General features: G+C 34.3%; 1 protein-coding gene across 2 annotated transcripts in view; it reads left to right on the top strand.

The window, feature by feature from the left end:
* The first annotated feature begins 3,554 nt into the window (after positions 1 to 3,554).
* Positions 3,555 to 22,884, top strand: part of LOC111046363 (tachykinin-like peptides receptor 86C) — a 154,408-nt gene continuing 135,078 nt past the window's right edge. Inside the window, exons 1-3 of one of the 2 annotated variants that reach the window (XM_039420890.1) lie at positions 3,555 to 3,676; positions 6,270 to 6,495; positions 15,809 to 15,965. In XM_039420890.1, coding sequence (XP_039276824.1) covers positions 6,373 to 6,495; positions 15,809 to 15,965 — 280 coding nt within the window. In that variant the 5' untranslated portion in view covers positions 3,555 to 3,676; positions 6,270 to 6,372. Of the gene's footprint in view, positions 3,677 to 6,239; positions 6,496 to 15,808; positions 15,966 to 22,884 lie in introns of both variants that reach the window. The other variant, XM_039420891.1, reaches the window with a different exon arrangement.

Raw genomic sequence — 22,884 nt, 5'->3', positions numbered from 1 at the left:
AGCAATCTGATTCTCTCCTTCTGAAATAGTCAACAGAAATCCCAGAACAATTCATATTATTTATAACGTGTTTCACTGTATGGTCTTTTGTACCGAGTCCAAGAGTGATTTGATTTGCTCCTGCTACATCAGGTAAGATGAAATCCCAGAAGAAAGCTGTTTAGTTTGAACTCTCACGGCATCTCTCTGTAATGAGATAAGTTATTCAAAGTCTGTTTTCATAGTATGCAAGCTCTCTCTAATTTTAACTAGTAGTAGATGAATCTAATTCCCATTCAGGCTACCCGCAAAGTCTTAAATACAACTCATCTGCTAGGAAAGGTCGGGCACAATCCTCTCTTCAAGTCAGTTGAATAATTAAAATTTTGATTGTATTCCCCAACGGTTTAAGTCTTTTTTTTCTATTAGCACTATCTTTATTTCAACAGAATGAGACTTAGAACACGTAGTATAATATCTTACAACAGAAAAGTGACTTATTCTGGATCTTCACTGTAACTTATAGGTATTTCCAGTGATTTATTCTGGAGTTTATCAAGAAATATTCCCAATTGGACGAAAAATTCAAATTATTATGTGAATAGTCTTGGAATAATTAGAGTCTCTTAGTATGATTAAAATTTTCCATTGTCTTCAGACTTCAATTTGGACATCAATTATGAGTTTGTTCAAGATGAATCTATGAAACCTAAAGAAGAAGAAGAGTCTTTTTTGCATCTAATGAATACAAAATAATGCAATAATGTCAGCGATATGCAGTAGAATATTTTTCGAAGATGCCAAGATGGGACTGAATAAGTTATTTGAATTCATTTTAAATTATGAGAATGTTAAACTAATCCGCATTTATTTGATTCTCTGGGAAGCAGTGTACGAAACTCATTCATTTTATAATTCCTTGGATAATTAGTTGCGAAATAATCTTTCAAAGTAATTCTCAGATGATGATGGAACACGCTATACTTGAAACAACGCAGGTCTGGAGTTTCACGTCTTACATGAATGAAGTCTCCGATTTGAATTATAAAATATATATGAGTTCTGAACTCTCCAGACATCAACAAGGAAATCCCTATAATGTGAGAACACCACATTCATAATAAATAAACGACTAGAATCCATACTCTCCAGACATCATCTAAAAGTTTCCATCCCAAGAAAACTCCTTATTCTTCCACTGGAACAAGGGATAGTAGGAAAGAAAAGGAACTATGAGGAAGAGGGAGTAACGTTTGAATAGGGTATGGTGGAAGGAAGGATTTGCAGATGATTTGACGTGTCTTTTCTTGTTTAGACTGTAACATATTTAAATCTGGGTAGATGAAAAAGCCCTAACAGAAATAGTAATAGGTCTAAAAATAAAGTAATTGGCTAATATCGCCAAGCAGATAATAAACAAGATTAGATAGCATCAGCTTGTTCTGGCTAAATGGTACAAGAACTTAAAAAGGATTTGAAGGAAGTTTATTACTCATACATAGATTATTATATAAAATATTTGAAGATTGAGGTTATATAGATGTATTCACGGATCGGTGACCTAGAGATCGATCAAACCGAAGAACATAGAATCTGACCAAAACCCCTTGGCAGAGCTTTATTGCATTCGGATGGTGTGCAATGTGAAAAAACACCCGTCCACGTGGCTAATTATTAGGTAGCATGGAATTAATATTAATATATAGAATATTAACTAGCATGCAAAGAGCATAAATAAAAAACCAAATAAAAATAATTTAATGTATTCAGGAAATAAGAGTTACCAGGCGCATGAATACCTAATAAAATTTGCATGCACCAATAGTAAAACGGCAGTTAATAGGCGGCAACTGTAGGCCAATTCAAAAATATTTATATATATTTATATAAATGTACTAGATTTTGTGTAAAAATTTGTGTAATCTATGTTATCAATATGGCTCGAATGCAAAGAAATTATTAATCATATAATCTAAGCAATATTTTGGCATTTTTTGTAAGATCTATTTGAATTTAATGGCGGAGGATTGGGATATTTAAATTTTATGCTAATTTGAAAGTCGGAAAGAGGATCTGTAAAACTTGAGAAGGAAGAACCAGCACTCGCCAGCCAGATGCCACCATAAGAGGATCCCAAATATTTTAGAGCGAAGTACCTTATTAATGATTTTGTAAAAGTTAAAGTTAAAGTAAATTATTTAATTTCTTAAAAGACTTCGTGATGCTATTGTGAAGCAGAAGTCATTTTTCATTTTAATTAAATTTATAACCCCTGGAGGAGACGATTCCGGCTACCATATTCCCGGACCACATGGAGTTGGATCGACATCGGCGGCTTACAAGAAGATTTTCGACACGTGAGTGATTAAATTTGAATTAGTGATGGGCGCCCTAGTGCTTCGAATTAATCTGATGATCAAAGCTAGCTCGCCGAAAGGGTTTTATTATAAATTGAGAAATTAATAAGAGTAATACTTGCGCAAGTAAAAATTAGTATTAAAGGTATTAATTGAAAGAAAAATATATAGATCAATATTTTAGAAATTTCTATTTAATCAAAGAAGTACGAAATCTAGGCTATCAAACGTATGCATACAATATTTAATTTTTTGCAATACAATTTGCGATAATTTATCATAGTTCTAATTCACTAGATGAATGGCTCTACCTATTCCGTCAGGTGCCGAATCTTGCACCCTGAGATAAAAATATATATTCGATACAAATAAATCTACTAAATACTAGAGATTTTAATATATAGATATATTTGGATTATTAGTGGCTAATTTATCAAGCTGATCTTAGAGCACATATTTTTGATTGAATTATCCAAGCCGACAAGTATTAGCAAGTACATGTCACAGCTACATGCAAAGGAATGCATATGATTTCAAGATAAAGGCACATGGTAATGATTCGTGCCATAAATCTAGAATATAAAGTTAGCCTGTGATATTTTTATTGATTTCAAATATTGTTCTATTTTTTATATTATATTTTTTATCGCTCTATATATATATTTTTTGCCTCGATTGATCTTTGCATTATTTGTGTAATATATGTGTGAAATTTACATGGTGTGCAATTTATTTTATATTCCTCATCTCTATAGTATAAGTATCATTTATATATATATTTATTATTATTGAATTACAAGAGTTATTGGAGAAGCCCATATCTAGGCTATCAAGATTTTTTAAGACTGAATACTATTAGAAAACCACGCCCTAATTATATTAAATCTCATGCTTTACCGACTGATGCCAAGCAGGAGGCTAATCGTTATTTTAATATAAAGAATAACGTGACAAGACGTATCTTGCAACGGCTGTGCTCTGACATCCCTCAGAGGGCAAATCAGAGATGTTTGACATAAAGGATCTTTCACATGGCATCGTGAGGGATGCTCTTTGAATAATGACAATTTAGCTGTGATGACTGGTGTGGTGGGTTCGAGATATGCGGGTCTCGGATTGTGAATGGGGTTTTAAAGGGGTTTCAGGGATGAGTTGGGGACTGTGCGCATGCTCGAAGAATTGTGGGGTGACTAGTGATCAAGAAGCACAGTTTCCGTTGGAACGCGCTGCGTGGTGTACAAGTGCTCTTCGTAGACGAATTTCATGGGATTCGTGTCGCGGAAAACGAAATTTATGATCTCGAAGTTCAGAAATCACGGAAGGATCTGATTCAAAAAAGGGTTGGAGAAGTGCTTTAAGCATAGTATAAATAATTAGTATAATAAATAGAAGTATATTATAAATCGACTACAGATTCAATTAAAGTATAGTTTTTATTCCTTCAAAAGTTTCTAAGAATATATGATTAATTACCAAATCAGATGATATAATCCTCCCATTGAATGGGGATCGATAGAAGGGGGAATATATCAAGTTTACTAGAAAATAGATCAATCTTGTCAATTAAGTTTATAATAGGGTGATGTTATTATATTCATGATCTTATTAAATGATTAAAGAAGTAGGTTATAATATACATTTCCAGATTCCAAAGACTTTTTCAAATTCAAGTATCAAGAGTTTTAAATTTTTGATATTTTTCCATTCAAACTCTATCTATTTAGGAGTAGAGAAACGTGCAGTTTAATGTAATTCTCAATTCTACGCTGATCCAAAAAGTATCATTCATTCTGTATTTACATTGAGCAAAGATGGAATCAAACTTATTCAATCAAATCAATTTCGTGGTTCCAAACTGGAACAATAGAAAACATAGCTTGATGTAGTTTCATTATATATATATTCAAAATATTTAGAGAATCAGAAACTATTCGTATAGGGTATGCTTGAAGTTGGATGAATATTGTAGCAGGGGCGCTGTGTGTGAAGAAATGAAAAATTTAGAGATTGATATTGAAATTCTGGAGAGATTCCTCATGCATCACTTGATCAATAATCGAATTGTCTTTTATCCTTTTCACTCATTGATATTTTGAAATATCTATTGGTATGGATCATTCCTAGTAATATACACGCAGAAAAAACAATCATTAATGTATATAATATATAGCCTAGTATCACAGCATACAAGTAGCTTCGATTTCAGTAATCATTATACTCAACAGACTCTAAACGATCTGTAACTATAAGTGTAATTTATCTTACGGTATAGACTAATTGATTCACCTCAACGAGTTTCAGAGACCACTCCATTAACATTTCGAGCCACTCATTTGAATTCTCCCATTCAGTTGTCATGCCACTAACTACTCTGTGATTCTATTTCATTCCATCATCACCAAACTAGGAATGATCAACTCCAAAAGCCACTTCTTACTGAAACAGGGATAACAGACAACCTAATCCGCCATTCATACATGCATATTTATTCGGTCAATATAGGAGCACAATGTATTAATCTGCTAGTCCCGGTTACCCGCCATGTGTACCCCAAAAAGCCACACATAATACCATAGGGGACGAGTTGAAATCACCCTACTTGTATTCCAACAAAGGAGTTCTAGTTGTGGAATTCACATTTGATTGAATAATGCAACAATTGTGATGTTTGCTATACGAATCCTACGTTTGCAAAGCAAATTGAGATCCTTGATTACATTTGATCCGTAGAAATAGAGTGTTTCACTACAGTAGTAGGCTAGTTTAATAGAGTAACCAGGCTATATTGGAATATATTTATAACAAGAGAATATAGAGAAAAGTTCTTCAATCGTAGAAGCTTAATGTTAGCAAGAGATTTTTTTCTATGATGTCAACATGAATACTTGTATCTAAAACGGCACTCCACGTGGGGAATGATATTGGGACCCAACAATAATTTATTAATAGTTGATTTCGCTTTATCTGACAATTTGGGATCAGAATACTCCTTACCGGTATTTCTTCTTGACACTGCAACACAAGTTGGCCATTTGCATGAATAATACATATTAAATTCCAATTTCAAGTTGAAATTGATCACAATCAAATGCCAAATCAACCTCAATAATAGTACTTGAGACAAATAGGCGGCTCCTTGAAGCAGAGACACATCAACTTTTGAGAACTTTTACAGTATTCAAATGAGTCTTTCAATCAGTTCCTCTAATACTCCTTTTGAGAGGAAACACGACTCAGCTCAAAGCAAAATGCCGATACGCATAGAAAGACGAATCTTTATTCCAATTTTCCGATCGGGACATTCTTCGATTACTTTCTCAAATTCAGTTTGATTCTCCAACACGCAATTAAAAATGGTGTGAATGACCAAACTATCACTTTTATGTGCATTTTAAGTGCATTACGTGCACATTACGTGCATTGGTAAAGTAATCTACTCCTAATAGAACTAGATGGGTCCCCAATGGATCATAAACTAATAATATTGCATACAATGAATGGCGGTGGTTACAATAGTTACACAAACCTGAATCAGTCAGATTAATGGGTTATTACTCCTGCAGTGATATTTCATGCTGGAGTGCATTTGCCAATGTTCAGTTAGATAGGAGTGCAAGTGATAATGAATGGCGCATAGTTTGCTTGTTTGTCATGGTTTTGGATCAATTCCATCCAACTATTAGAATGATTACGGTACTCAAGTGGCCTTCTAACTCTGCTCTAGAGAAAACATATCCACCGTTAGTTATATAAAGGGGTCAACTGACAATTAATGTCAAATTGAAACAAAATGCGATAACTCAGAAGCTTGAGTTCGGTGACTTCTCCCTTCATTTGTCAATCCAAGTAGTAGAAAGATTAATACAGTTCACAATCATTATTTCATGAATAATTGAAATTTAGGTTATATGTTTTTAACAAATATTGCTACAGAATAACAGGGTTCAAATCGATTTTATAATTCATAATAACTCAAACAATGTATGTGAATAGTGAGTCTTCATAATCTACTGAGAGTGATATAAAGCCGAAAAACATGGATCTGCTTAGTATGACTGACAATATCACAAGTGATAGTTTATCATGTTTGTGGGAGAAAAGGAGAGCTAACACAAGTCTTTGGATTGATGGCAGGAGTAACCTAAACATCAGCTTGACGGTAAGATTGTTTACTTCCACTAGAAATAACTTTCAAAATAATTTTATTTTTATTCAATTGTGCAAGAATAGTTGACTTGAATAAAGGCACAACAAGCTGATATCCAAATTTATTCTTTATTCATACAACACCATCTCTGAAGTTGCGCAAATATTGTATGGCGAAGATTAACCTGAGATGATCACTCGATTCTATGAGATGTATTTATAACAATTTTAATTATTTTTTTAAGAAGCTTAAAAATAATCACAATTACTTTGATATGCCCTCCTTTTTATCATAAAGAAAGCATTAGATAATATGCGAATACAGTATCATTAGCCTTCCTAAACAGACAGCATTCTACGAATGAAAAGCAATGATAGTATAAATAAGAAATGCTCACACCTTTGAATCTCACCATATAAACATTGCGAGCTCTTCGGAATTGTGTGAGATCTGAGATGTCTCCTGTCACTGAAGCTACAGCCAATGACATTTGGTTTTCTGATAACACGAGGTGGGGAGTGAGGGAGAATATGAACATCTCATCCTGTTATTTTTTGTCTCTTCCTCATGTCCTGATATCGAACACACAATTGGAATGAATTCGTGAAGCTGCTACACTCTGATTCGCTTGGAAATACGAGCATTGGTTAATTTGGAAGTGTTGTTATCTATGAGGAATTCTGACAGTAGTCCTTTAGGCAACTGACAAAAAAAATGAATTGGAAACTAAATACTTTTTTGTTGAATAAATTCTCCAGTAAGTATGTAGTAAGCGATGTGTTCTTAGAAAAGTCCTGCCCTTTTCCTGAGAAATAAATCTCGAATCGAGTCAATTATTATTAAGGGGCACTCTGTAAATTGAGAAGCAATCTAAATAAATGTGGAGTGTATATTAAAGATTATTTCTCATTTTTTATCTATTGATCATTTACAATCATATCAGGTCATATTACTAAATCTTATCAAACCATAACTATCTTCCAATGATATGGAATAACGATATCCCTATTGAGCGGAATTAGGACTTGAGAGTCCAACTGATTATTTTGTCACAAACTCATCGATTTTAGGACGTACGATTTTTTGTCGTCTTTAATATTAGATTGAATATAACTTGAAAGAATATATGATGTGATCATGTGTTTTTTAAGTTCCATTCTATCTGTTAGGATTGCTAAAAATCGTACTTCCAAGAGTTGATGTGTGTGAAACTGGCTCATCAACTCTATCACTCAACAATATCGTTCAAACATTAATTAGTCTCAACTGTTCCATATAGTCCATAGTGATAATAACTCCTTGACTGGAATAATTGACCTCTGATCAATATTAAAAGGCGAGTCTCGTGAACCTGAATGATTCGTGGAATCTCATGTGAAACCCAAATAGCTGTTTACATGCATAATAACCGATCTTCACTGATAAGCTGACTCAAGCATCATAGGATTCGACGAATTCGAATGCTATTTTAGATCAGAGCAGATGGAGGAGATACGAATGGTGATTTTGTTAATGTATTACGTTTTGATAATGGTGAAATAGCATGAGAAAATAGGATTGGAAATAAATTGGAGATAGAGCTCATGATGAGGAGAGTGAAATGATAAGAAGAGAAAAGAGAGAAGATAATTGTTATGATCAGATATGGAAACTTGAGCAAGAAGATGGTGGAAGAAGAAGTGAATTATAAATTAATTGATGAATACTGAAATCAGAGATCACAGAAATAAACTGTGAAATAAAATTGAAGATAGTTTTTACCAAATAAATAATCTGTAAAATTCACAGGATAGTGGAATAAAAGTTATTTTGTGAATATGATATTTACTGACTTCATGCTGAAATCGAGTAGAGGAGTTGATTCAGATGAGAATGTGCTGGCATGTATACAAGTAAATATTGATGGGTAAGGATGCATGAAGAATGCAGTGAACGCAAAAAAACGCAGTAAGAATGCATCGTGAAACACACTGAAACAAAAAGTATCTCAGATTTAGCTGGAATTTGCACCATAGATAAAGCTTGACCTGAGAAATGTCAGAGCCAAATTTGGCACCCACAGCTACTATACAGGGTGAGTTATGAAACTGCAAACATAAAATTTTCAAATGGTAATATCTCCTGAACGGTAAGGAATTAGGCAAATATGGTTCCAGATTCGTGTTTCTCGCATCAAAGACCATAAGATCACAAAGTTTGAGCGATTTTTATTTTTAGTGGAGATGTGGAAAATGGAAGAAGGTTATAATAAAATAAGGAGAGCTAGATAAAAAGGGAAGGAAAAAGAAGAAGGTAATAATGGAATAAAAATAGAGAAAGGAAGAAGGAGATCAGAAGAAAAAAGAGAGAAGAAGAGGAAATCGTTGAAAAAAACGTGGAATAAGAGGAAAAAGGGGGAACTTGATAAGGAATAGGAGTCTAGGAATATAAATATCGAAAGTTGGAAGAGAACGACAAGCGGCGAGAAGGATGAAGAAGGAGAAGAGGAGTGAGTGTGAAAGTAAGAGGAAGATGAAGATTAGGAGAAGAAGGAACAAAAGATTAAGAGGAAGGAAGAAATACTATGAGGTGAATAGAAACTAAGTTCAGGAAGTGATTGATTAAATCAAACTGCTGTAAGCATGATATTTAAGTCGTTTGCAAACATTTTTTAAGAAGCGCAATGAAAAAGATATTATAACAAAGACGAGCAGGGGTGATGGTAGGGGGAGGATCATAGGCCGAAGCAGAATGAAGAGATTGGGCCTTGATAAGGAGGAGTAGGATGAGGAGGAGGGGCAGGAGGAAGAATAAAAAGAATAGAAGGAGGTGGAGAAGATGGATGAAGATGAGGGACTTGAGTGGTTAATATCTCAAACTCTGACACATGAGTCGCATAGACGTACTTGAGGAATATCATACCACTATACTGTAACTGACTTGGCAGGTATCGTTGCATTTACATGGCTCTCATCACCAGACAGATTGTTGCATGCATCACTTCACTGAAGAGCAATCTGCCTCTCTGAGCCTCTTGATATCATCACATCTATATTATTGAGAGTAATACTGCATATATAATACATAGTAATATGTGGGAAGATTACGTTGCGACGAACCCTATTTGATTAATAACCGTGATTGAGAAATATTAAGTGGGAACCTACTACTACTACCTTCTTGAAACCGCGGTATTGAAACTAGTAGTAAGTTATCTTAGTGTTCATTTTCAATGACGCTTCAAACTATTATATAGATTCAGAGATTACAAGTTAGATGTTGGTATCCTATCATCGCTTATGTTTAGAGGTTGATAAGCTCCAGGCAAATCAGATCACGATGATACTGATAATTAGGTAATGGGAACTAATATAGCAGGCTGAGGATGTTGATGGTGAATGAGAGTTATAAAAGACTAAAGTTTCATCAATAATGTAATGCAATTGCTTACTTACTGCAATCATGCAGTCATTTAATTGAATATAATCCAATTTTCATTCGCCATCTAATTTACAAAACACTGTAATCGTAATACAACTATGAGCAGGGAGAAGTAATAATACAATGATAGAAAAGATGAGGAAGGAGTTCTTTGTATAATTGGTTTGTCATGAAACGATAAATCGAATCACTAAAGATGAAAATGGACGAGTATAACAATCAAAATATAAATCATCCGTATCATAATATTTTATTGGATAGAATTAGATTAATATTATCATCATTCTCTTCAAAAATTATTCATGTATTTAATTATTTATAATATTCATTATTTATGTTGGGATAGAATTTGTAAAAACTATGCAAATGAAATACTGTTCCACTTTCCAACTTATTACTGGAAAGTATATTTCTCTTGTTAACAAACTCTTCTTGAAAAAACTAGATTTCCACAAAAAAATGAACTGTACGAAGTTTAGACATTGATTACTTGATTCAACTGTTTAGGTGGAGATACTGTATTGATCTATTCTTGCTTTGGACCTGTCACTTGACAAGTATCAGGGGTTTCCAAAGAAATTTTAAAATTGGCAAGCATCAAGTAACTTATCTTGCGAGACTTTATACAACTCCATATTAAAATGATGCTACTTAAAATGATGCATTTGGCTTATATGAGTACATGTATTTGCGCATTCAGAAAAAGCATAACCTAGTATCACAGATCTAACCGTAGCTTAGATAATTATGTTTTAGACTTAGCTAAACCTTAGTTTTGGACTGAGTATTTACTTTGTCTATGCTAGTATCTAAATTCAAAAATATTTATGATATAATAGTATGTGTTACTATTTCTTGTAGGCCGTTGTTTATAACTCTTAAACTATTTAGTATATTATGTTGATGAATCTTACCCATTGATGATGTACAACGCTTTACATCTCAAAAATAGTATCTCATTCGAATGACTCATACTTGAATGAGTGTATACTCTGTGTGTGAATACTATTGTTAATATAAGTACAAACGAACACTGGCGTTCCAGAAGTTGATATTCGGATGGTTTTCCCATTATTTGTGGGTGATGTGCTGAGGAATGCTATGCTATCTGATGAGTGAATTAGGAATCGATTCCATCAATCATGATCTATAGCAAACTTCTGCTACAACGTTGGAGACAACTAGTCTTCACGGAGATAAATAGCTTTGAAAATCTGGGATAGCACCACATCATTGTAATATCTATCATTTCAGTCAAGTGCTTTATTTCTTGATTCCCTTGGTCTGGCTTAAACCATGAAGTTGATGAGGCAGTTTTATTAGAGTGGGCTATCAGATGGCAAACTGCCTTGGTAGCTTGAAGATGGATTTCGCTAGATTTCTCTTGGGACACTCGCCTTTTATTCATAACTTGGGAATGCGTCAACTCGAATTTCCGCATATTTTCTTTGGCCTAGCCCACATTGAGTTGAGCTGGCACAGTGACTAGGGAGGAAATATTCTAATTTTTCTCACTTTTATTACAGAAGTTAATACTGCAGATCAAAGAAAATTTTGTTATGAACTCCTTGTATTTTATGTTTATAATAGAATATTAAGAATAGAAATTTGATTCAATCCAATAATGCGTTTCTCGAAGAGCACACTTCTCCTTGATAATAATATCATCATTATAATTGAGACCAGTAATTCACTAATAATGAATAAATAAGATATTAATCGATAATTATCATATATACTTCGATAGGACAATCAAGTACGAAAAGTAGTAAAACGTATGATAAGACTCGTCTAGTCTCTTTTGATCGGCCGACTATAAATGAATTAATTTCAAAATGAGTTTTGTCACGGAATGGCAATAGCTGTAGAGTGATGTGTTCATTAATTTACTTCAGTTGGAAATAAACATGACTACTCTCTCCTGGCTTGTAGAATTTTCACATGTTTTCATCAAATTCAGCCATCAGATAGTAGCTGCGGTGATGTGTTCACATGTTCAATCATGTTCGGTCATTCCAATTCTCTAACTATTTATATCTTCTTCCTCCTTCACTTCAATTTTGTATTTCTTATTCGTATTTGGTGAACAATATAATTATGTTTATAATCATATTTTCTAATGGTCATCAAAGCCATCTCTCATCCAAATGATATTCAAGTTCAGCTAGTGACTATAAATCAAGATGACAAGATATGTAAATTTACATCCAGGAATAAAAAAATAATCCATATCTTGTAGTTTATTTTACATTAGTTTTCCTTCACTCAATTATGAATTTTCTTCATCACTTTTCACTTCTCCTTCCTCATCAGACATATTTTTAGTTTTTATCCTCAGTTATCCAGTCCTCAGTTCATGAGTACCTAAACCGTGAACAAGCCTTTAAAATAGAAGTTCGAAGTCATTAGAGAAGTTTCAAATAATCTTGTTCGATTCTTGACGCATCCAAATTATCTTCTGTTAATTAAGAAAGATGAGACCGACTTCCATTGACTGTGAATAGCTTAGCTTATTTAGCAGAGTACTGAGTGTTCGTTCATAGCAGCGAAAATTTCTTGATTGAAGACTGCTGAAAAGGTAGGAATTTAATCCGTTCAAAGCCTTGGGATGCCGTTTTCAATTTCTAGCATCCCCGGCTAACCAATCCACTAATATTGAAGTGCTCTTCGGCTTTGTAGACGGTATAAAGCTCTATTCAAGGCTTCTTTCAAATAAAAATTGTGATTATATAAATTATGAATGAGGTCCCTTTAGTGCGAATCAATAGAGCTGAATGGGGACCCTTGTCCATTCAAACAAATCTCTAACTTTTCCCTGGAGTATGAAAGAACGGATACATGGGAATTCACATTAATAATTTATTTTTCATCACTTCTATGTGGGCAGCATGTTTCACATGATTTTTTCTTGGAAACATGCCATTATAAACTCAGCTGTTGCATTTGTTAGTGTTGTAAAATCTAAGTAATGGATTCATGGTTACAGCGGTATCCTATGGGCTTGGCAACCAGCTTAGTGAAATATCATTTTTTCCATCAGAATTATGATACTGGAACATTTGAGTCCTAAATAACTTGGCTCTAATGTGTCATTTCAGCACAGTTCCATTTTGCGCTTTTAGTAACGAGAATGATGATGAACTGTATGCTGATCAAAATGAGAAAATAACGCATTTTTAGCAACTTGCTTGGGAATTATTGTGATAAAAATGTAACGGTAGCTCACAGCTTTTGCGCTGTTGAGTGTAATTTTCAACATTTCATACAAGATGTATTGTTAAAACTAACAAACTGTTGTCTTTTTAATGAAAAAAAATGTATCCAGTTATGGAATATCTTCATCCAAGAGGATAATTGAATATTGATACGATACTATTCATGTAATATCTATTGCACATTTCTGTGTCTGGAGCTGATTTTTTTTAGAGAACTCACTAAGTATGTGAACGATCAATACTAGTTTTCATGGTTAGAATTGGAGAAAATCATGTCTCGGGTGTGAGAGGTGTGATGGTAATCCATATTTTAAAAAGCTTGGGAAATCAGGTCGGGTGGCGATAAGCATAACTATTATTATCTCTATTATTATTCTAGAAGTGAATGAATTTCTTGAGCAGCACTAATCCAGTAGTTTCAACAAAGGAATAGGAAGTATGGACAGGTACAGGAACAAGAGATAAATAAGCAAGAATAGGATTCATTTCTGTCTACACAGTTCTTCAATTGAATTTCAATTGAATTGATCTTCTATCATATATATCTACTATTCTTCTATCGAATTATTTTATACTATACTAGCTTACCCGGCAAACTTCGTACCGCCAAAAATTCAATGTATCTCATGTCACACTTGACTTTATTTGGGGAATCATGAAATTCATCTGAAAATCAATATTTTCATTTACATCTCAATACGGACTTCCTATATGCTTAAAGCTACCGTTTCAATACCAGTAAACAATTTTATCACAGAGTGGCGTGTCTATTACAGCTGGTAAGTTTAGATGATAAATCATACATTGTATGATTTGTATGATAAATCATACATTGTATGATGTATTATCACAACATGATTTTGAATCATGATGATCTTCCCGTTCTACGTTAGCCGCTCGGCCGACAATTTCGATAGCATAGGTCTGTAAAATGGATTAATATATTATATAATTATTATTAGCCCCCCCCCCCCTATTGAAATTGCTGGTAAGAAACCATCCCCAGTATTCACATAACATATTCTCAAAGTTTCATGCCGTTCTGTCAAGTATAGTTCTTGAGTCTATAGGGAACAAAGGAACTAACACACAAACAGACATTCATTTATAATTATATAGAGAGATTAATCAATTTCTATTTTATTCAGCATCTTCATATAGCACACGATAACGAGATGGTTACAATTGTTTTGAAAGGATCTGCCTCCTTCCGAGCTCCATTGCAGCATCCCTAAACTTCAATCCAGAATACTAAATACCCAAGTCAAACACATTACACTATCTATATAAGTTTCTCAAAGAAGCGACATGGATCCATAGAATTTAGCCTTGCTGTCCGTAAAAATAGTGTACGGTGCTGTCGACCGTAGGCTATACAGCACTACATAGAAATGTAGCCACGTTCTGTGTCCTAATAAACACATTAATAAAATTAACAATTATTGTTTATTTTCACTGCAGGATCTTCTTTTATGGTGGAGCTCGAACTCACCCTATGTGGACCACAGACTGTGTCCAAACTGAGATTTATCGCCTGGTTTTTTCTATACCTTTTCTAGGGATTTGGAGGTTGATAAAGTTTATCTTTCACAAAGTGCGGTCTATTGAAGGAGGATGTACTACTTGATTTTGTTTCAATTTCCTTCTTTATCTAGGGATATATTTCCTGTTCCTTCGTTAAAACTACTGGATTAGTGCTGCACAGTGAAATTTATCCACTTCTAGAATAATAATAGAAATATACTCATCGCCACCCGACCTGATTTCTTAAGTTCTTTTGAAGTATGAATTACCACCAAAACTCTCATACTCGATACATACTTTTCTTTTATTTCAATCATGAAAATTCCTATTGATCGTTCACATACTTGGTGAGTACTCTCAAAAATAAATTAGCTCCAGAACACAAAAATATAAAATTGATATGGTAGTAGATAACTTCTTGATTTATATTGCACAATGGAATGCATTCAACTTTTAGAACTTGTGTACCTTCATTACAAATATTAATAAGTTATTCTGTCCTGAGGGAGAACACGCATTGCGCTCAGTCTCCTTAATCCATAATTCTGGATTGAATATAATTCCCTATAACTGAATGAATCAGCGTGAGAATTTTTTAAATAATTTAAGTGAAATTGACCAATAAAAAAATTGAAGAAGACACTATCAAAAACATTCACCGAAGATGTTGTGAATGATTCTTTTTTACCTAACAAATGAATATTAATATAAACAAATGTATTTGAGTTTGAGAGAATCGACTAATCGATGAGTGAACAGCTTTTTCAATAATTGAATTTTCAATTCAATTCAGCGGGTATATTTGTTAATCAGGACTTTCAATAATTTACCGTAACTAAACTCCAAATTTCCAAGAATCCAGATTTAGGAGAGAAAAAACGCAGATGGATATTCCGTAGAATTAGTGTTTCTATTTTTAATAATAGGCTGCATATTGATATTTCTGTTCCATTCACGACACTTTATGAATAATGTAGGTCTCATGTATTTTTTACTATTGACTGACAATTACTAATGTCATCTTGGGTTAGTACCTCTATTTAAAGCCCTTATTATAGGCTATAATATATCAAGATATTACATTTCAAGCTTTCCAATCGAATTCGATTTGCCTACTAAAAGAGTATTTTCTAATTTGATAATATTGTATGACTTTGTGTTGCCAGTTGTTGGACGAATGTGACATGGAAGTGCAGTTGCCGACTTCGAGAATGTCCCATCGCAACATGGCGTGGTGGCTGCAGCTGGCCTGGTCCACTCTGTTTGGCATCATGTTGGCTGTGGCTATCGGAGGCAACTCCATTGTCATGTGGATTGTGCTTGGTAAGTGGCTTTGAACTCATTACACAACATGCTTGTACCATTGATTAAAACTTTCTTCAAATAGTTATAACACTCTTCATGTACCTGTCTTAGATTTTTTCTCACAAATCAATATCATTGATAGATTATGTTGGCTGATGGTAACTCCGTTGTCATTTGAATTGTGCTTGGTGTGTGGTTTTTTGTATCCCATACATATTTTTCTATCCAACTATCCATTTTTTCGTGTATATTTAAATATTGATCAATATGTATTGATTGATCTATCCAATTATCAATTATTGATAGAATATTTGTGAGAGGAATAATGTGTATGACAAATAACATGAATGAATTGTGAAATCGCTTCTTGGTGGTTCGAAACCCACCTAAAACTTGCAAACCCACCTACGTTCATTCATCTCTCATTATCATCCGCCTCATTACCCACACACAAGTTTAGAGTTCATGTGGGCATCACCCTCAGCAAAAAAAATAAATGAATACCTCTCTTATTGAACAACTTTGAAAACTAAACTATGATAAATATGAATGGTATTATAATAATATTTAAAGACAATATATTGACAACAGGTTCTTTCGGCAGACACGCCAGCTTCAGGTTGTGATATTTGGAATGTCCCGTCCTAGGGAGAATGGCAACGTTCCATAATATGGGTTCAGTCATGTTGTCATTTTGCAGTTGGGAGCGAGTGGAAAGTCCAAGATAGGTAGATATGCATTGACCAACCCATTGCATGCACAACTGGCAGCTGATTTGAGACCTACGTTTATCAGTGTTGTCAACCCATTTTTGTCCACTAAGCATGACACTATTAGAGGTGGCGGTGACAATAGACTGAAGACTATAGAAGGTTGAATGGAATTTCTTGGTGTGCTATATCGGGCTGATTTTGATGTATTTTGAAGTTGTAAGTATGGTGACTGGTGTTTTCTTGTAGTAGGTGGTAGATTGTCAAGTACAATGACGTATTGTCACAATAACAATACCCAACTTAGTAAAATTGTAGAACTGTTTTTACTAGTCCTGTCAGTTTGTAAGACGATGGAAAGTGAACTTAAAATAGTTTTGAGCTTTTTTTCTTCTTCCTACCAGTTCCTCCATGCTACAAAGTACGTAATGTTCAATACGCTACTTTTTTGTGTCTGAAAAGTTCCAAAGTGTTGGAGCATCAAGTTGCGTTGCTCTGTTGGAGAGACAATTTTATCTTGTAGTTACCAAACTGCATTCCAGTTTCTCGAAGTTTGTCAACTTGCACTTGAAGCTGCAAGTGCTTGGAGTTTTTGAAAGTTTGCCTTGTGTGACTACTTGCCTAGTCAGAATACATTTGAATTGATGGACATGATGAAGATGTTCACAAATTTTGTAAAACCTAATTCATGACTATCAAACATTTTAAGTATGAATTATACTTAAATGACTTGCTTATGAGTTTTGTTTGCTCTCTACAGTGATTTGCTTACAAAAAAATCAGCGAGCGGCAAAGTAAAAATCGTACTGAGAATTCTAGCAAGGATTTGAGGAGTGAAAAATAGCCTAATTGGTTACCTACCCAAAAATCAGCTATTTTATTATGAGTTTTTAGTACGTGAAGAAGTACTTTAGTATAAGAAGTATTTTACGTGCAGTTGTAGAAAAATAATATGATATCATCATTATTATTATAATCGAAAACTCTGGCGTTTCAATGTCTCCGAGGACATGGTTATTGGCAGTAACAGATTATTATTCAATATGATGAAGAATGTAATAAAAACCATTCCTGAAGGTTTCTTCTAAGGAAGCATATTAATTAGCACGGACATCAAAGAACAATAAGACCAAGAGTTCCAAGAATCCTGTTTTTCTCCTTCAAAGTAGAGGCTTTCAAAAAAGTTGTTTAATGAGAGTCCCTTCTGATTTACAAATTTGCCGTCCATTCTGTAGAGGAAAATGTGAAGGAGAAGATAAGACTCCTTATTCTCATAATACCCCTTCATGTTCAAATTACTCTAATTAAGCGAGTTGAAGTCTTGAATCAAAGAGGATACTAGACTACTCTTAGATAATACTCTAGTCATAGAAGATAATACTCTTAGTCGTTTCTACTTTTCTATGGCTTGAATATTCTTCCTTGCAATTTCTATATACAGTACCATTATGCATTATCTATTATCTACAGCAAGCTGTATGTGTGGAATGACTACCAAATACTATTTGGAAGGATAAAACTGCAGAACTGAAGATGAAAAGTAAAATGTTTTGAAAAATTTGCTCATAGCTTTTTCGTGGTATAGATAATAATTACTTGACTATGTGACGTATTTTCCACTTAAGATTTAAGATCAGCATTTAACAGATTTTAACAGATTTTCTGCACAATAATCAAATTTAATTTAACTGTAGTAAGATGACGTCATTGCTTTGCCGTCAGATTTGTTCAATGATTTCTGTTGCGTTGTATTGGATTGAATCTATATACGGCAGGTGACTGTGACTGGATTCCCTTGCAGCTGGCCCATTGAAATACATTTTAGATTCCATAGCCGATTGAAATACACTTTATATTCATGCTAAATACACTTTTCATTTATGCTAAATACACTTTATATTTTACTAGCTGTCAGGCTCGCTTCGCTCGCCATATCCGTCTAGCAAGGGGGCTCCGCCCCCTGGACCCCCGACTGGACCGTCCAAGAATGAGATCAGCAGGCTCGCTTCGCTCGCCAGCATTTTTTCATTTGAACATTTTTATCATGTTAGGACGATCCAGTCGGGGGTCCAGACTAAACGTCTGGCTAAACGGATATGGCGAGCGAAGCGAGCCTGACGGCTAGTAATATAATATTACCAGGAATAGCTCTGATTGAAGTAGCAGTGCCCAATCAATTTTTCCGCGATAAATGCATTTCAATCTTCAACTTGGTGCCAACTTAACAAAGTCAACTCAACTTAATGCCAACCTGACAAAATTATTAATTTAGTTACCAGTTAACAACTTTTTCGAAGAGGTACTCTCTCTAGATTATAGTTCTATATTAACATATGGTATGGACATTTTTCAATTATAATTAAGAGAATAAGAAGAATATACATGCTTGAAGAAGAACTTTAAACCATTAAAAACCACCCTTAGAGTTAAAATATTGCCAAAAGATTTCTTAGTGCGCCTCTAAAGGGCCAACTGAACATACCTACCAAATTTGAACGTTTTTGGTCCGGTAGATTTTTAGTTCTGCGAGTGAGTGAGTGAGTCAGTCAGTCAGTCAGTCAGTCAGTCAGTGAGTGCCATTTCTCTTTTATATATATAGATGTGGGTTCTGACGTTATTTTTGTCAATAACGGTTTGCCTGGCTTGGCTGCAGTCGGTAAAGCATGAGTAAAAAATTATATAACTCTGGTTGTGGTTCTTAGAATATAAATTAGACAAAACTCTCACAGGCTCACCCAGGAGCTCCCGCAGTTCACTGCTCTTGGGCAATTTATATAAATCTCTGGAACTTGTTATTTCCAAAGATTTGATTATCAATGCTAAATATCGCTGTCTAAACCAACTTATTCGGTGAAGAATAAAGTCGGATGGTAATTTTTCTTAATACTTCAATACTGGTAACTCGATAAATAAATATGAGATTGGTCATGCATGGAAGTAGGGGAACAAATAAAGGATACACCATAAAAAATTGATACGTATATTACACAGAAAAATATCAACGAATAAATAAATATAGAAATATATGGAGCAACAAGCAAAAAACAATAAAAATAAGAACAAATTATATATTAAAAAGAAAATATCACAGAATAGCTCACTAATTTTTAGTTCTTTAGCACGAAACGTTACCATGTGTTTTTAAATCATTTATCATATGCATTTATTTTATGCAGCTCAGATATCGACTTGCTGCTGCTTGTCGATTTAAAAATCTCACTATATATTATCTTCTTTCCAAAAATCATAATAATAATCAACTGATAAATCACAAATCTCAAATATAATAATCTGTATAGATCTCAGTATACAGTATATCTCAGGGCTTAAGGTTCGGCCTCTGGTGGAATTAGATAAATTAATTTATCCAGTGAACATGAGCATTTATATCTTTATAATTTGCTAATAAAATTAATGATTGAGTGAGCATATGTACATTATAATATTAAATTTAAATACTCCTTTAATCTGTGCATCTTTAGACACATAAATTTGATACAATTCTTATCCAATAAAATATGTTTTTTGTTACTACTGGAGAGGCTAATCTATAATAGAGTATGCCAGAAAATATTTGAAATCATACCTGTTGAGCAGGCTGGGTTCAGACCAAACAGGAGCTGTGTTGATCAAGTTCTATCACTTACAACATGCATTGAAGCTGGTTTCCAGAAGAAATTGAAAACATCTGCTGCCTTTATCGATCTATCAGCAGCTTATGACACTGTTTGGAGAGAAGGTATGATCTATAAGCTCCTAAAAGTGATCAAGTGTAAAATAACAGCTCGTCTTGTGAATAATATGCTGAGTGATAGAACTTTCAAAGTCATCATTGGATCTGATATAAGCTCACAAAGAAAACTTAAGAATGGTCTGCCTCAGGGCTCAGTTCTTGCCCCTCTCTTGTTCAGTCTGTATATTGCTGACATGCCAGAAACCTTGTCTAGAAAACATGGCTATGCTGATGACTGGGTATTATCAACACAGTGTAAATCATTTGAAGAGTCAGAGAAAATTCTTACAGATGACTTGAGAGAGATGGGTAGGTACTTTCGAAGATGGCGTCTCCAACCAAATGCCAGCAAAACAGAAGTTGCATGCTTCCACCTGAACAATAGAGAAGCTAACAGAGAGCTAAGAATTCAATTCGAGAATAGAAGCCTTAAACACAATAAGGCTCCAAAATATTTGGGCGTGATACTTGATAGGACACTTTCATTCAAAGAGCACCTAACAAAGACAGCAGAAAAACTAAAAACCCGAAACAATATTATGCAAAAACTTTGCGGAACATCATGGGGAGCTTCAGCATCTACATTACGCTCTACAGCCCTAAGCCTTGTCTTTTCAGCTGCTGAGTACTGTGCTCCAGTCTGGATGAATAGCTCTCATGTTCATAGGGTTGATGTTCAGCTAAATAACTCAATGAGAATGATAGGTGGTGTTCTGAAATCTACCCCTATGGAATGGCTCCCGGTGTTGAGTCACATCCCACCCCCAAATCTTCGACGCATGAATGCCCTCACTAGAGAGTACAAGAAGATACAGAAAAATCGAAGCCTGCCAATACATGAGGATATACAAGATGCCAATCAGAGCCGTCTGCAATCTCGTAAGCCACCGGTTAGGACGGCAATTACAGCCTTAGATTCAGGTTTCCGTTTAACTGAGGCCTGGCAACAAGCGTGGTCAGCAAAGCAGAACATTGACATCCCATTTGTAGCCAAAAGGCCACCAGGCTTCGATTTGCCTCGTAAAACATGGTCGGCATTGAATAGGGTACGAACTCATCATGGTAGATGTGCCTATCTGATGCATAAGTGTGGGAAGGCTGACTCCCCTTTCTGTGAGTGTGGAGCAGTCCAGACTGTGAGACACATAGTGGAGGATTGTCCCAGATCAGCATACACGGGTGCACATGAAGATTTCCTGGTGGCTAAACCAGCATCAATAGCCTACTTAAATACCCTGGAAGCATGCCTCTAATTTCCAGGTCAAATGTGACTAAGATATTTTCATTCATTTTATATATGAATTTTCTATTGTTTTCTTTTTTTTCGAATTTTGTGATCATAAATGTGTTGTGTATACTGCCATACGCTAAATAAATAAATATGTTTTTTGTACCTTTTTAAGACTTGCGCAAGTTTTATAATAATTTTCAATATTTATAACCTTTCGACGAGCTAGCTTTTTATATTTTTGTTTCACTCGAAGCACTGAGGGCACCCTAAATTCATATATTTCGGTAATTTATCAATCACGTGCTGAATTTCACAAGACGATGGTGGCGATCCGAATTTCCTATCGTCCTGGATTTTCTGGCGGCTGAAGTCATCTTTTCCAAGGGAATAAATAATATTTAAATGACTTACGTTTTACTACAGCATCACTAAGTCTTATACAAATAAATTTACGAATTTAACTTTAAATCTCTCAAATGTACAATTTAACAGAAAGGGACTTGTGCTCTATAAAATTTAGTGGCGTTCCATGGCAGCGTCTGCAGGCAAGTGTGCTCTGTTCTACCCCTATTTTCCAAGATCATACTTCCGACTTACAAATTTGCATATATTTAAATATTCCACTACTACGCCATTAAAAATATCAAATAGTTCGTGCCAATCTGCTAAGTTATTCCCTATATCTTAGGTATTATATTTTACAATTATTCGGACCACATCCGATACATAAACTGAGTAGTGATAACTTATAAATTCTTATCATTTATAGAAATATCTATAGATAAATTTGAATCGGCTTGCTATTGCCGCCGCCCATCGACTACTGTAATTTGATTGGTTCATGCAAAATTCACAAATGTATCCATGCACCTACTGATACATACTTCCTTAATATTTTTATTTATTTTTTTGGTGTTTTGTACATGCTCATTACATATAATAAAATTTTTGTGCATTTTATAAGTTGTTTTCCTATTTACAATATATCGTTATTATATAATATAATAAATAGCAGATAAAAATTCTTCTCTATTTGGCTATTCTAATTTTAGCCATGATACCCGTTATTATCTAATCTTTCATTTGTTGCTATCGCACTCGGCGATAATAGAGCAGCTGTTTGCTCAAGACCTATAAAATTCTTTCAATTAGCGATTTTGCTTGCTTATCAACATTTAATTCGTTACAGGGTTGAAATACGTTGAATAATGAGCAATAATTGGGGATTTTGAATATTTTACATTTCAGTTCACTATACACTGC

Source organism: Nilaparvata lugens, chromosome 2 (assembly GCF_014356525.2).
Source record: "Nilaparvata lugens isolate BPH chromosome 2, ASM1435652v1, whole genome shotgun sequence".
Lineage (NCBI taxonomy): Eukaryota > Metazoa > Arthropoda > Insecta > Hemiptera > Delphacidae > Nilaparvata > Nilaparvata lugens.
The sequence above is the reverse complement of the archived record's forward strand: the minus strand, read 5'-3'. Positions and strand labels throughout refer to the sequence as shown.